Here is a 14,836-nt window from a genome sequence, read left to right on the forward strand (position 1 = left end):
ATGACCCTGCTTTAGGTAGTATCCAAATGACCCTGCTTTAGGTAGTATCCAAATGACCCTGCTTTAGGTAGTATCCAAATGACCCTGCTTTAGGTAGTATCCAAATGACCCTGCTTTAAGTAGTATCCAAATGACCCTGCTTTAGGTAGTATCCAAATGACCCTGCTTTAGGTAGTATCCAAATGACCCTGCTTTAGGTAGTATCCAAATGACCCTGCTTTAGGTAGTATCCAATTGACCCTGCTTTAGGTAGTATCCAATGCTTTAGGTAGTATCCAATGCTTTAGGTAGTATCCAATGCTTTAGGTAGTATCCAATGCTTTAGGTAGTATCCAATGCTTTAGGTAGTATCCAAATGACCCTGCTTGCTTTGTAGAGTGGGGAAAACAGGAAGAAATAAAACAACGGAGAAGAAGTTGAGTCATTGTAAAATTATATTAACAAGCATTCTTTCCTCAGTTTGAAATAAAGAAACACCAGTAAATAAAGGCAACCTGGGACAGAGGTGTATAACGCTTAATATTCACAGAAAATGAAATAAACCTTTTATCACATTTACAAGACTGCCGCTAAGTTTAATGGTTTAGAAAGCGTTGGACTAATTTCAAAATAGCTGGGTCAATATACATAGTCAAATCGGTATCAAAATATAAAAAAAACAGCAATAAGGAGACAAAAAAAATAAACAAAAAATACCCAGAGAAAAAGAAAAACTATCAACTACCAATATGCATCTCAAGTTACAATGGGTTTAACTCTTTCACCGTCACATAATCCAGATGGAACAGTAGGAAACCACGGCTACAACGATGTTGAGAAAAAGGACAGAGTGTTAAGCACAGGCAGGGAAGAGGTTAAACACACATCACATGTGGACTGGAGCAGTACTAGGTAGTATGTTGTTCACAGATCTCAGCGTTCCTGCACCTCTGTTGTTTCCAAACCCACAGTTAGCCCAAGTTTGCTTTCCCCCTTGACAGAGAACAAGAACAGCAGTGAGACTGTTTAAATAAAAAGCTGAATAAACCAGTGCAGAATTAGATTGCTCTCCTCATTGACAAAACCATAACCCACAAAACATTCCTTATCGATGAGATTTTGTCGACACATTGAATGGGATCCAATTTCACTTTTTAAAAACCCACTGAGCACTTAAACTGTTCAAAAGGCCCAGTTCGATCACATCACTTCCCCTTAAAATCTGGATAAATAGTACATTGGGACAAAGTCATTTAAAGGAGTTGTCACAGAGTTAAAGGCAGATTCAGACGCCTGTTTTCAGACTCATTTTGTGACACATACTGCGTGGCTGAATGCATGACCTGAAATATGAAAAAAAAAAAAAAAATTGAGAGTTTTTCCTAGTTTACAATGCTTAATGCACATCAGTGTTTTAGGTGGCTATAAGTTGAAACCTGGACAGAACATCTTGCACCACAAAGCAATAATAAAATCATAAGAGGTCAACTTTGACCATTTTCTTTGCTGGGCAGGGGGGGAATAATCATTTCTGCAAATAATTTTTTTAAATGGTCATGTATGCAGTAGTTTCAGTAGCTGGTTTCGTCACACTTGGGGTGGTGATGAATGAAGAACTGTCCTTCATTTGGAACGAAGAGGAGCAAGAAGTCGCCATTTTGAAAATTCGCATATCAGCATTCTGGAATTGCATGGAACCAAAATGGCGCCTGTCCCTGGTTCTGTGCTGATACGTTTTGGCCATGTCCTGTTATGAGCTCAGATCCTCTGAGTGATGGCAGATTGAGTGGGAGTTCACACACTCATCGTCATGGTAGGGGAGTACTGCTGAGGGGCACAGACAAAGAGTTAAAATCAGGAGAGCTTACGCTAATGGCATGACACACACACACAACAAACAATAGAACACATACTGCAACTGTAGAAAGGAAAAGCACTTCCTCACTCTAGCCCCCAAAAACCTTATTTGGCAACTGCCCAGTGCCCCCACACTACACTGCCACTGTAGAGGCAATGATGCTGTCACAATGATGCTGTCACAATGATGCGGTCACAATGATGCAGTCACAATGATGCGGTCACAATGATGCGGTCACAATGATGCGGTCACAATGATGCGGTCACTGTGGCTTCCCTTGGGTGTCAAAGTGCCATGACCGTAGCTTTACTGTGGAGTCAATACTGCCATATAGGCACTACTTATAGTTACTGGCAACACAGTGGCCTCAGCTGGGTTGTGTTCACTAGGCACTAATTGGAAGAAAACTGACTGAAACATGGAGTGACTACCTGATCTTGTTCAACAGGAAACAATTTTTAAAAAACATTTTCTTCAACACTTATAATTTTATCCTCTCCTACACTAAAACACATTAAAACATTGTATATTGCATGGTGAGAAGGGGACTTACATTCTCACTCTGAAAGGAGTGCAGGAAGTTCCCACCCAACTCGTCACCGTCCCTCGGGGTTCCAGGAGGGTTACTAATGCCACTTAGATGGTTTGGAGAGTTCTGCGAGGAGGCAGGAAAGAGACTAAGTAAATAGGCAACAACAAGTAGTCTAAGTGTCGTCATTGTCCCTCTTGACATTGACAGCGCTGGAGTTGGCAAGAGCAGAAAAATGTCTGGGCCCAGGCTATGGGAGGAGACAACAGATCTGGGCCCAGGCTATAGGAGACAACAGATCTGGGCCCAGGCTAAACAAGAAGTTCAATAGAAACGTATTGCACAAATTAGTCCAAATGATTTGTTATGTTTTGCTAGTAATCTATATGTATAGCCGTGTTATAGTATTCACCTTGTTGAGTCCATCCATATCACCAGAGCCTAAAAAAAATAAACGTTTATAGTTCATGAACACTGAAATTAAAACGTTACGGTTCTTTACTGAACTAATAATGCAACAGGTCATATGTATGCTAAAGATATATGTATGCTAAAGATGTATGTATGCTAAAGATATATGTATGCTAAAGCCTGGCACTGTTGCTGAGAATATGTCTCCTTGCGTCACATTACTGGTTGATCTACTACACTGTACCCTGAGTCCCAAATGGCACCCCATTCCCGATATAGTGCACTACTTTTCACCAGAACCCTATGGGCCCTGGTCAAAAGTAGTACACTATATAGGGATTAGGGTGTCATTTGAGACACCACCATTGAGGGAGCCTACGTTCAGATTGTCTGAATGAACAACTACTCCCAACTAGTCATACACTGGTTCGTGAATACTGTTCTAAACTGAACACAACCCCAATTGGCACTTGAGAACTATATGTTGCATGGTAACCACTGGCAGAGTAGATTAGAGTGCTTTACCTAGCGATCCATTCATGTGGTGTGGTTCCATGCCTGCCATGGCCCCCAGGGGTCCGTCAGAGCCAGGGCCCATAGGGAACTGTAGCGGGAGACAAGCACTGCCTTACTACACATGTCAACAGAACAGGCACCACTATCACAACAGACTAGGCCAGGAAGAAACAGGGTATGTCCCAACAGACTAGGCCAGGAAGAAACAAGGCATGTTCCAACAGAGTAGGCCAGGAAGAAACAGGGTATGTCCCAACAGGGTACGCCAGGTAGAAACAGGGTATGTCCCAATAGAGTAAGCCAGGTAGAAACAGGGTATGTCCCAATAGAGTTATATAGGGTCCCAAAAGGCACCCTTTATAACAACAGTTATTTTGTCCAGGGCCCATAGTGCACTATATAGGGAATAGGGTGCCATTTGGGATGAACAGTTTCATTATGTAGGACTAGTTAATGTTTCTTATAATTGTATCTTAAAAGTTATCTGGCGATGAAGAAACATGAAACAACGTGACTACTACAACAGATTTGAGAGGGCTGGTATGAGAAGCAAACTCACATTTGATCGGTTGCCAGGTCCAGTGTTGATCATAGTGTAGAGGTTGTCCCCAGAGTTGTTAGAGTCTGAAAAGTGGTTGATAAGCAATCAATCTCAATTATTATTATGATAATCAATAGACAAGTGTACTTCGGGCAATGAGAACAGCCGAGATGGCAAACACACTCATTGAAGAAGACGGTTATTTGTCAAAACATTTTTACATGAATTCCTATTCCCCAAGGTGGACTATGGAGTACCTACCCGCAGGGCTGGGCATAACGGGTGTTCCAGTGGGTCCCCCTCCACCAGAACCCCCCTTTAGAGTGTCGGAAGAACACAACCCATTTATAATTAAACAGTGAATCACAAAACCAGCAATGTATCTGTACCAGGGTCAAATCTACAAACACGAAAACAATAATATACTGGTATCTGACTGAAGTGTGTGTGTGTGAGAGAGAGAGGTCGTCAGAGAGTACTTACCCCATACGCTCCAGGAGAAGGTGATGAGTAAGGCATCTGAAACAACCACAACATTACAGGAACAGGGAATCTAAATCGGTGTTCACCTCTCGAAACAGTATCATTCATCATTTTAGCATCGCAGCCTTATCATTATCCATCTTACATGGAAGCTGGGGGTGTCCCGCACCCTATTCCCTATATAGTGCACTTCTTTAAACAGGGGCCTTATGGGTTGTGTAAGGCGCTATAAAGGGAATAGGGTGCCATTTAGGCTGTAGCCTGGGATATATAATACTACAATTACATCCAGGACTGGGGAACTTGGTAATGCATTAGATCTCCAGAGCTCTTACTGAGAGAGGTCAGACACAGACTGCTGCAATCTGAACAGACAACATCATGGTGTGTATAATATATTTTTATATATATGCCATGATCTCTTATTGCTGTCACTTGTTATATCCACTTCAAATCAGTGTACAGTTGTGGCCAAAAGTTGAGAACGACACAAACATTAATTTCCACAAAGTTTGCTGCTTCAGTGTCTTTAGATATTTTTGTCAGATGTTACTACGGAATACTGAAGTATAATTACAAGCATTTCATAAGTATCAAAGGCTTTTATTGACAATTACATAAAGTTGATGCAAAGAGTCAATATTTGCAGTGTTGACCCTTCTTTTTCAAGACCTCTGCAATCTGCCCAGGCATGGTGTCAATTAACTTCTGGGTGATGGCAGCCCATTCTTGCATAATCAATGCTTGGAGTTTGTCAGAATTTGTCTCTGCTCTAGATGGTTGGGAGAAGTTGCTCTCGGAGGATGTGTTGGTACCATTCTTTATTCATGGCTGTGTTCTTAGGCAAAATTGTGAGCGAGCCCACTCCCTTGGCTGAGAAGCAACCCAACACATGAATGGTCTCAGGATGCTTTACTGTTGGCATGACACAGGACTGATGGTAGCGCTCACCTTGTCTTCCCCGGACAAGCTTTTTTCCAGATGCCAAACAATCGGAAAGGGGATTCAGAGAAAATGACTTTACCGCAGTCCTCAGCAGTCCAATCCCTGTACCTTTTGCAGAATATCAGTCTGTCCCTGATGTTTTTCCTGGAGAGAAGTGACTTCTTTGCTGCCCTTCTTGACACCAGGTCATCCTCCAAAAGTCTTTGCCTCACTGTGCGTGCAGATGCACTCACACCTGGCTGCTGCCATTCCTGAGCAAGCTCTGTACTGGTGGTTCCCCGATCCCGCAGCTGATTCAACTTTAGGAGACGGTCCTGGCGCTTGCCAGACTTTCTTGGCCGCCCTGAAGCCTTCTTCACAACAATTGAACCGCTCTCCTTGAAGTTCTTGATGATCCGATAAACGGTTGATTTAGGTGCAGTCCTACTGGCAGCAATATCCTTGCTTGTGAAGCCCTTTTTGTGCAAAGCAATGATGACGGCACGTGTTTCCTTGCAGGTAACCATGGTTGACAGAGGAAGAACAATGTTTCCAAGCACTACCCTCCTTTTGAATCTTCCAGTCTGTTATTCGAACTCAATCAGCATGACAGAGTGATCTCCAGCCTTGTCCTCGTCAACACTCACAACTGTGTTAACGAGAGAATCACTGACATGAAGTCAGCTAGTCCTTTTGTGGCAGGGCTGAAATGCAGTGGAAATGTTTTTTGGGGATTCAGTTCAGTTGCATGGCAAATAGGGACTTTGCAATTAATTGCAATTCATCTGATCACTCTTCATAACATCCTGGAGTATATGCAAATTGCCATCATACAAACTGATGCAGCAGACTTTGTGAAAATTAATATTTGTGTCATTCTCAAAACTTTTGGCCACGACTGTAGATGAAGGGGAGGAGACAGGTTAAAGAATAATTTTTAACACGGGCCAGTATCCCCGTGGAACGCGTTCGACACCTTGTCGAGTCCATGCACTGACAAATTGAGCATGTTCTGAGGGCAAAAGGGGGATGCAACTCAATATTAGGAAGGTGTTCCTAATGTATTGTATACTCCGTGTCTAGAGGGGAAGTTGGACTCACTGAGTTGCCGTTGTTCGGATTGGGCCATGGTCGTCCAGCACCTGGGCCCCTGCATTGTGACGAGAGAAACCACAGTTAGAAAACAACACACACGGGAGATGCATCATGTGAAAGGAGAGTAATAGAGACAAGGCTCACATCATGTTCACTCCTGGCATCCCAGGGCCCATGGCGTTATGTGGAGGCCGCATCCCACCACCAAAGTTCTGCAACGACAACTAAGAATCAGACTACCATAACCAGACCGAACCAAGGCCAAGAACCCGAGACAGACTGGATGGGTGATGGTGACAGGCAGTTTCAATAATCAGGGGGCTAGTCTCTGAAAAACTACAGACATTTTGTAAACTGCTTAGAGATAACTGCCTACAGACGGGGGTGTAACATTACCAGTCTGATATAAAAGCTGCCTACAGACGGGGGTGTAACATTACCAGTCTGATATAAAAGCTGCCTACAGACGGGGGTGTAACATTACTAGATATAATGGGAGCAGAACAGTAGTGGCCTACCTGGGGTCCTGGCCCCATAGGGCCCATGCCTCGAGGCCCACTCATCCTCTGCATTGGTCCCAAGTTAGGATGGCCTTGTGGTCGTGTGTGATCCATGGTTTGGAGCATGAGATGGGGGCCAGGGCCACCGCCAGGAGGCTACAAGACAGACAGGGGAAAGAGGGAGGGATAACTCAAACGGAGGTAAATCTCTTTGTTAAACGACAGTAGACTGGGTAGACTGATGACAGCATTGTATGGTGATGTTGGTGGAGAATGCTGGGTACTGTAGTTTGTTTACCTGGTTGCCCATTCTGATAGGAGGGCCTCGTGGGCCTGTGGTGAATCGTGGGTTCATGAAAGACTACAAACACAAATAACAATTAATTTACATTTGTGTTCCATCACAACATAACATCGGCACAATTATACTGAAGAAAAACCATTGCAACCATTCATAAGGGAGGTAGTTGCTTCACTTGTAATATCTATAATGTGTATGTCGACTCTGTACCAGTACCCCCTGTATATAGCTTCCACATTGACTCTGTACCGTAACACCCTGTATATAGCCTCCACATTGACGCTGTACCGTAACACCCTGTATATAGCCTCCACATTGACTCTGTACCGGTACACCCTGTATATAGCCTCCACATTGACTCTGTACTGGTACCCCCTGTATATAGCCTCAACATTGACTCTGTACCGTAACACCCTGTATATAGCCTCCACATTGACTCTGTACCGGTACCCCCTGTATATAGCCTCCACATTGACTCTGTACCGTAATACCCTGTATAAAGCCTCCACATTGACTCTGTACCGGTACCCCTGTATAAAGCCTCCACATTGACTCTGTACCGGTACCCCCTGTATATAGCCTCCACATTGACTCTGTACCGTAATAACCTGTATATAGCCTCAACATTGACTCTGTACCGGTAGCCCCTGTATATAGCCTCCACATTGACTCTGTACCGGTAGCCCCTGTATATAGCCTCCACATTGACTCTGTACCGTAACACCCTGTATATAGCCTCCACATTGACTCTGTACCGTAGCCCCTGTATATAGCCTCCACATTGACTCTGTACCGTATAACCTGTATATAGCCTCAACATTGACTCTGTACCGTAATACCCTGTATATAGCCTCCACATTGACTCTGTACCGTAATACCCTGTATATAGCCTCCACATTGACTCTGTACCGTAATAACCTGTATATAGCCTCAACATTGACTCTGTACCGGTACCCCCTGTATATAGCCTCCACATTGACTCTGTACCGGTACCCCCTGTATATAGCCTCCACATTGACTCTGTACCGTAACACCCTGTATATAGCCTCCACATTGACTCTGTACCGGTAGCCCCTGTATATAGCCTCCACATTGACTCTGTACTGTAATACCCTGTATATAGCCTCCACATTGACTCTGTACTGGTACCCCTGTATATAGCCTCCACATTGACTCTGTACTGGTACCCCTGTATATAGCCTCCACATTGACTCTGTACTGTAACCCCTGTATATAGCCTCCACACTGACTCTGTACTGGTACCCCTGTATATAGCCTCCACACTGACTCTGTACTGGTACCCCCTGTATATAGCCTCCACACTGACTCTGTACTGGTACCCCCTGTATATAGCCTCGCTATTGTTATTTTACTGCTGCTGTTTAATTATGTTACTTTTATTTTCTACTTATCTATTTTTTTTTGCTTGACACGTTTTTCTTCTTAACTTCTTAAAACATTGTTGGTTAAGGGCTTGTAAGTAAGCATTTCACTGTAAGGTCTACGCCTGCTGTATTCGGAGCATGTGACTAATAACATTTGATAGAACATCTACAATAATGGTTTCCTATATCACAGTTAGTTTTAACGATGTTTCTGCGCTGCCGCCAAAAGCGTCAAGCCGAATGACAGATGCGGAAGCATAGAGCGTACAGACAGAAATAGCATGGAGGCGCCACGGCGGTGAAACGACGTGTTCCCAATAGGAAAGCACAAAGAGAAACACAGAGCTCCAACAGAGAGACAGAGGCTGCGTCCCAATTTAAAAATCACACCATATTCTAAATATAGTGCACTACTTTTCACCAGGGCCCCAGGTCAAATGTAGTCCACTATATACAGATGAGGGTGCGATTTGGGACACATCTAGAGGGGAGAGCAGCAGTACCTGGCTTTGTGGTCCCATCATACTGTTAGGGAGAGGAGGCTGGGGGTGAGGAGAGCCCTGGGGACCAGGAGCACCCTGTGGCGTCACAGAGACAGAGAGCGACAGAGAGAGGGGAAGACAGACACAGAGGGAGGGAGGTAGAGAAAGGAGGGTTACTGAGCTGAGCAGAGGAGAGAGTGAGAAGCTGGTGTGCAAATGCAAAAAGCTGCCCGGTATATCTGTTGATTATTCACTCCACAGTAGAAGAGAGTGCAAGAAGAGAGAGAGAGGAAAAGATAGAGAGGATGTGTGCTGTGATGCCTGCCAGTCAGAATAGCAGCCAGCCTCCAGCTTATCATCACTGCCAATTTCCCCCTCTGCCAATTACCACAGCATTAATTAAGCCCTATGCAATTAGCTTTACATTGCTGCCCCCAAACACTGTCATTGTGGGCCAATGCTTCTGGTAATAGGGTGGCTTAATTAACAACATTTACATATTCAAATGACTCTGATAAAGGGAGATCTCTGTGCGTGTGTATGTCTCTTTCGCTCAGACACTGAGTTGGGCTACATATACTGTAATTACTTCTCTGGTTTTCAAAACACAAACAGGACTAATCCTAGAGACAACATGCCTACATAGTCTACTTGAAGAAACAGAAGTGTGTGGTTTGACTTTCACTAGAGGGAAAGCTGCCAAGAGTTTATCCTCATGAGGTATTGATTTACGGCAGGTGTTACAGCACCTTTCGATTTCTCGATTAAGGTTTAGGCCCAACTGCACCTCCCGGTTTCACTACAGTACACTGAGTGGGTAGACAGACAAATTATTTTCTGATGTCTACTAAAAACACAGGCTGCTTCCCAAACGGCACACTATTCCCTACTTTTGACCAGAGCAGTGTGCTATGTAGAGAATAGGGTACCATGTGGACGCAGCCATAGGCTCAGAGCAGAGACTAGACTACAGACCAGAGCAGAGACTAGACTACAGACCACAGCAGAGCAGAGACTAGACTACAGACGAGAGGTCGACCGATTAATCGGAATGGCCGATTAATTAGGGCCGATTTCAAGTTCTCATAACAATCGGATATCAGTATTTTTGGGCGCCGATTTACCTTTATTTAACTAGGCAAGTCAGTTAAGAACATTCTTATTTTCAATGACGGCCTAGGAACGGTGGGTTAACTGCCTTGTTCAGGGGCAGAACAGATTTTCACCTTGTCAGCTCGAGGGATCCAATCTTGCAACCTTACAATTAGCTAGTCCAACGCAATAACGACCTGCCTCTCTCTCGTTGCACTCTACAAGGAGACTGACTGACTGCCTGCCTGTTACGCGAATGCAGTAAGCCAAGGTAAGTTGCTAGCTAGCATTAAACTTATCTTATAAAAACAAAACAATCAATCATAATCACTAGTTAACTACACATGGTTGATGATATTACTAGATATTATCTAGCGTGTCCTGCGTTGCATATAATCTGACTGAGCATACAAGCATCTAAGTATCTGACTGAGAGGTGGTAGGCAGAAGCAGGCGCGTAAACATTCATTCAAACAGCACTTTCATGCGTTTTGCCAGCAGCTCTTTGTTGTGCGTCAAGCATTGCGCTATTTATGACTTCAAGCCTATCAACTCCCGAGATGAGGCTGGTGTAACCGAAGTGAATTGGCTAGCTAGTTAGCACGCGCTAATAGCGTTTCAAACGTCACTCGCTCTGAGCCTTCTAGTAGTTGTTTCACTTGCTCTGCATGGGTAATGCTGCTTCGATGGTGGCTGTTGTCGTTGTGTTGCTGGTTCGAGCCCAGGGAGGAGCGAGGAGAGCGACGTAAGCTATACTGTTACACTGTCAATACTAAAGTGCCTATAAGAACATCCAGACCACAGCAGAGCAGAGACTAGACTACAGACCAGAGCAGAGACTAGACTACAGACCACAGCAGAGCAGAGACTAGGCTACAGACCACAGCAGAGCAGAGACTAGGCTACAGACCACAGCAGAGCAGAGACTAGGCTACAGACCACAGCAGAGCATCATTGAAACACCACACAACAGCTACAGATGTGGAAAGCACATCAGCAGGGTGGTAGAACAGAGACAGCCAAGCAGATGAGAGAGAGGAAAGTTGCACAATAGTGTGGCTCATGCATGCAGGCTAAACTCTTTACTTGAGAATCACACATACAGTAACTTAGCGATGCTTTATTGACATCAGTGGAGGTCAGCAGAAATTGAAGTCAGTTTTTCTTGCTTGTGGATCTCAAATTAGGATTAAGCGACTAAAGCAGTGGTCTCCAACCTGTGGTCCTGGGACCACTTGTGGTCAGGGAGGGCACTTCAGGTGCTCCACACATTTCCCCCCATAAAATTCTAATAAAGAGATCTGGTGGTCCAATGGAAAGGAAATAATTGGGAACCACTGCCATAGAGCAGGGGTCGGCAACAGTTGGCATGCGGGCCAAAACCACCATTGTTTAGAAAAAAAATAGTCATAAGAATGTTTCTATTGGGTAAAAAAAAGAGACAAAAATCAACAGGAAAAAATACAATTCTAAAAATTTACCTCAAAAATGTATTGTTATTTTCAAATAAAATCTATATTTCTATAGTTGTAGTCAATTTGCAGTGTACAAATGATTATAATTATGTTCCATTCTTTCCAAAATAAATCATCCCGCAGCTGACTCTAGTGGCCTACCCCTGCCATAGTGTAGATTGAGGGGTGTGTGAGTGGTAGGAATCAGTGACCTGGAAGAATCCAGGGGGCATGGGTCCACTGGCAATCCCCTCTCCAGGGGGAATCCCCCCCATCACAGGACTGGGGGCTGCTGCAGCACTCTGGAAACATAAAACAAACGCCAGTTAGAGGGGTTTCATCGGAAATATGGGTTGCAGGTCTAACTGGTTTGCTTTGTATGAGTTTGTAGGGTTAAAAAACCTTTCAACATATGTTATTCAACATGTCTGGAATCATAGACAGCATAGCCATTAGATAGATGGATTGCTAAACAACAGATACACATAAAAGTTTCACAGAGTGGGAATCTAATTGCACAGCCAAATGTGCTGATCCAGCAGGGGCCCAGTAGATTTGATAAGAATCTGTGGGATTCACTCCTTCACATCAAAGTGCTCAGGCACAGCAAGATCTCACTGCTAGGCCATTTCCTGTCTCGACCACGGCCATAATTCACTAATGGACCATTTGCTTTGGTCACACACTTTCTCTCTCCTTTAGTAGGAGCCTTTGACCAGAGGCTAATGCCTACAGGACAGACTGACATTAGTATCTGGTATCCATGGATATAGATTGGAGGTTGAGACCCTAGAGCTGTACTAAGTAGGGGAGTAAGGGTATACAGTACCCCTGCATGCGTACGCACACTCACACACACCTTGAAAACAAAAAGCCACACACACACCCCTTACGCTATCCTTCACATACCTCTAGTCTCTAAAGCGCTAGACCTACTCAGACATCACGAGTCGATATAGCCAACACACTCAGGGTCCCTGGTATATCGACTCACTGCACCCCTTCCTAATTCTATCTGGGCTGGGCCCTGCAGGGCCCCTGAAATACCACAGCAGGGAGAGAAGCCAGCCTGTTACTGGAACACACAGACAATTAGCTATGTTCAGGGAGGATCCTTATACGTAAATAAATTATACAATATGCGTCCTCCGATACAACCCAACCAAGCCGCACTGCTTCTTAACACAGCGCACATCCAACCCGGAAGCCAGCCGCACCAATGTGTCGAAGGAAACACCGTGCACCTGGCAACCTTGGTTAGCGCGCACTGCGCCCTGCCCGTCACAGGAGTTGCTGGTGCGTGATGAGACAAGGATATCCCTACCGGCCAAACCCTCCCTAACCCGGACGACTCTAGACCAATTGTGCGTCGCCCCACGGACCTCCCAGTCGCGACCGGTTACGACAGAGCCTAGGCGCGAACCCAGAGTTTCTGGTGGCACAGCTGGCGCTGCAGAACAGCGTCCTTAATCACTGCGCCACCCGGGAGGCCTCTGAAACTCTTTTGAAAGACTGTTGATATCTAGTGGAAGTCCTAGCAACTGCAATCTGGGAGGACTTTGCCTTATAAAAGTGACAGCCATTGAAAATAGTGTCAGGCTGAATTTTTTTTTTTTTTCTGGATGGTTTGTCCTCGGGGTTTCGCCTGCCATATCAGTTCTGTTATATTCACAGACATTATTTTAACAGTTTACTTTGGGTATGCTTTTCATCCGGCGTGAAAATACTGCCCCCTACCCAAGAGAGGTTAATGGCCTTTTCCATCACACATCAGTGTTTATCTTCATGTAAGCTTGTGTTAACTTCTAGGCTTATGTTTTTTAAGTCATGTTTTTCATCTAAGAGATAGAGCTCCGTTTGAATTTTGACTCAGAAAGGGTTGGTGACCACTGCCCTATATAATGCACTACTATATAGAGAACAGGGAGCCATTTGGGATGTAACCTCTGTTCTGCTGCCGGAGAGGAGGGCCAGGACTACCAGATACTTTAGTACAGGAAGGGGCAGATGTCATTCTCTGTTGCCTGGGGGTCTGAGGAGTGGAGCAGCTGAGTGGGGGAGGGTTTCTTTATGACAGACTAGATCCATGCCTCTGGGTCAGTGTGTGTGTTTAAGAGTTAGGCCAAGCTGTCCTTGTTTCATACAGAGTCATTAAAGAGGGGTTAGGAAAGGGTAGGCCCCAGCCGCTGTTGTTGTGCTCTCTGTACAAAAACAGACAAACGCCCCCATCCACATCGACGGGGCTGTAGTGGAAAGGGTTGAGAGAAGTTCCTCTGTGTCCAATCACTACGTACTTAAAATGGTCCACACACATGCACACAGTAGTGATGAAGGCATGACAGTGTCTCTTCCCCCTCAGGAGGTTGAAAAGATTTGGAATTGTATTTTTTTAAATTTAACCTTTATTTAACTAGGCAAGTCAGTTAAGAACAAATTCTTATTTACAATGACGGCCTATACCGGCGAAACCGGGACAAAGTTGGGCCAATTGTGCGCCGGCCTACGGGACTCGCAATCAGAGCCAGTTGTGATACAGCCTGGAACCGAATCAGGGTCTGTAGTGATGCTTCTAGCACTGGGATGCAGTGCCTTATAGACCTCTGCGCCACTCGGAAGCCATGGGCCCACAAATCCTCAAAAAGCACCAGAGAGCATCTTGACTGGCTGCATCACTGCTTGGTATGGCAACTGCAACCCCGTCGAGTGCATGGCGCTACAGAGGGTGGTCTGGACAGCCCAGTACATCACTGGGGCTGAGCTGCCTGCCATCCAGGACCTCTATATCAGGCGGTGTGTAAGGAAGGCCCAGAAAATTGTTAAAGACTCCAGCTACTCAAGCCATAGACTGTTCTCTCGGCTTCCGCACAGCAAGCTGTACCAGAGCAACAAGTCTGACACCAACAGGCTCTGGAACAGCTTCTATCCCCAAGCCATAAGACTGCTAAACAGCTAACAAAATGGCTACACAGACCATCTTCATTCACACTTTTATTTTTGCACTGACTCTAGGTACACTCACACACACTGACTCTAGGTACACTCACACTGACACACACTGAGTCTAGGTACACTCACACACACACTGAGTCTACACACACACACACACACACACACACACACACACACAATCATCATATGCTACTGTTTATCATACAGTATATCCTGATGCCTAGTCACTAGTGATCGGGGGGATAGTTACATATCAGGAAATGATTTTTGACGATATATTGTATCATTTTGACAATATAGATACAATATCATTTTTACACTAGTTGGCTGTACCTGC

At 44.8% G+C, this 14,836-nt stretch overlaps 1 protein-coding gene across 4 annotated transcripts in view; it reads right to left on the reverse strand.

Moving 5' to 3' along the window:
• Positions 1-416: 416 nt before the first annotated feature.
• Positions 417-14,836, reverse strand: part of LOC112246734 (single-stranded DNA-binding protein 3-like) — a 24,046-nt gene continuing 9,626 nt past the window's right edge. The window contains exons 6-18 of one of the 4 annotated variants that reach the window (XM_024415246.2): positions 11,763-11,852; positions 9,026-9,100; positions 7,135-7,197; positions 6,855-6,992; positions 6,481-6,548; positions 6,343-6,391; positions 4,318-4,353; positions 4,096-4,150; positions 3,853-3,917; positions 3,303-3,381; positions 2,779-2,807; positions 2,391-2,492; positions 417-1,803 (exon numbers count right to left, since the gene is read on the reverse strand). In XM_024415246.2, the coding sequence (XP_024271014.1) occupies positions 1,774-1,803; positions 2,391-2,492; positions 2,779-2,807; positions 3,303-3,381; positions 3,853-3,917; positions 4,096-4,150; positions 4,318-4,353; positions 6,343-6,391; positions 6,481-6,548; positions 6,855-6,992; positions 7,135-7,197; positions 9,026-9,100; positions 11,763-11,852 (879 nt within the window). In that variant the 3' untranslated portion in view covers positions 417-1,773. Of the gene's footprint in view, positions 1,807-2,390; positions 2,493-2,778; positions 2,808-3,302; positions 3,382-3,852; positions 3,918-4,095; positions 4,151-4,317; positions 4,354-6,342; positions 6,392-6,480; positions 6,549-6,854; positions 6,993-7,134; positions 7,198-9,025; positions 9,101-11,762; positions 11,853-14,836 lie in introns of all 4 variants that reach the window. The other 3 variants (XM_024415245.2, XM_024415248.2, XM_024415247.2) reach the window with 3 other exon arrangements.

Source organism: Oncorhynchus tshawytscha, linkage group LG06 (assembly GCF_018296145.1).
Source record: "Oncorhynchus tshawytscha isolate Ot180627B linkage group LG06, Otsh_v2.0, whole genome shotgun sequence".
Lineage (NCBI taxonomy): Eukaryota > Metazoa > Chordata > Actinopteri > Salmoniformes > Salmonidae > Oncorhynchus > Oncorhynchus tshawytscha.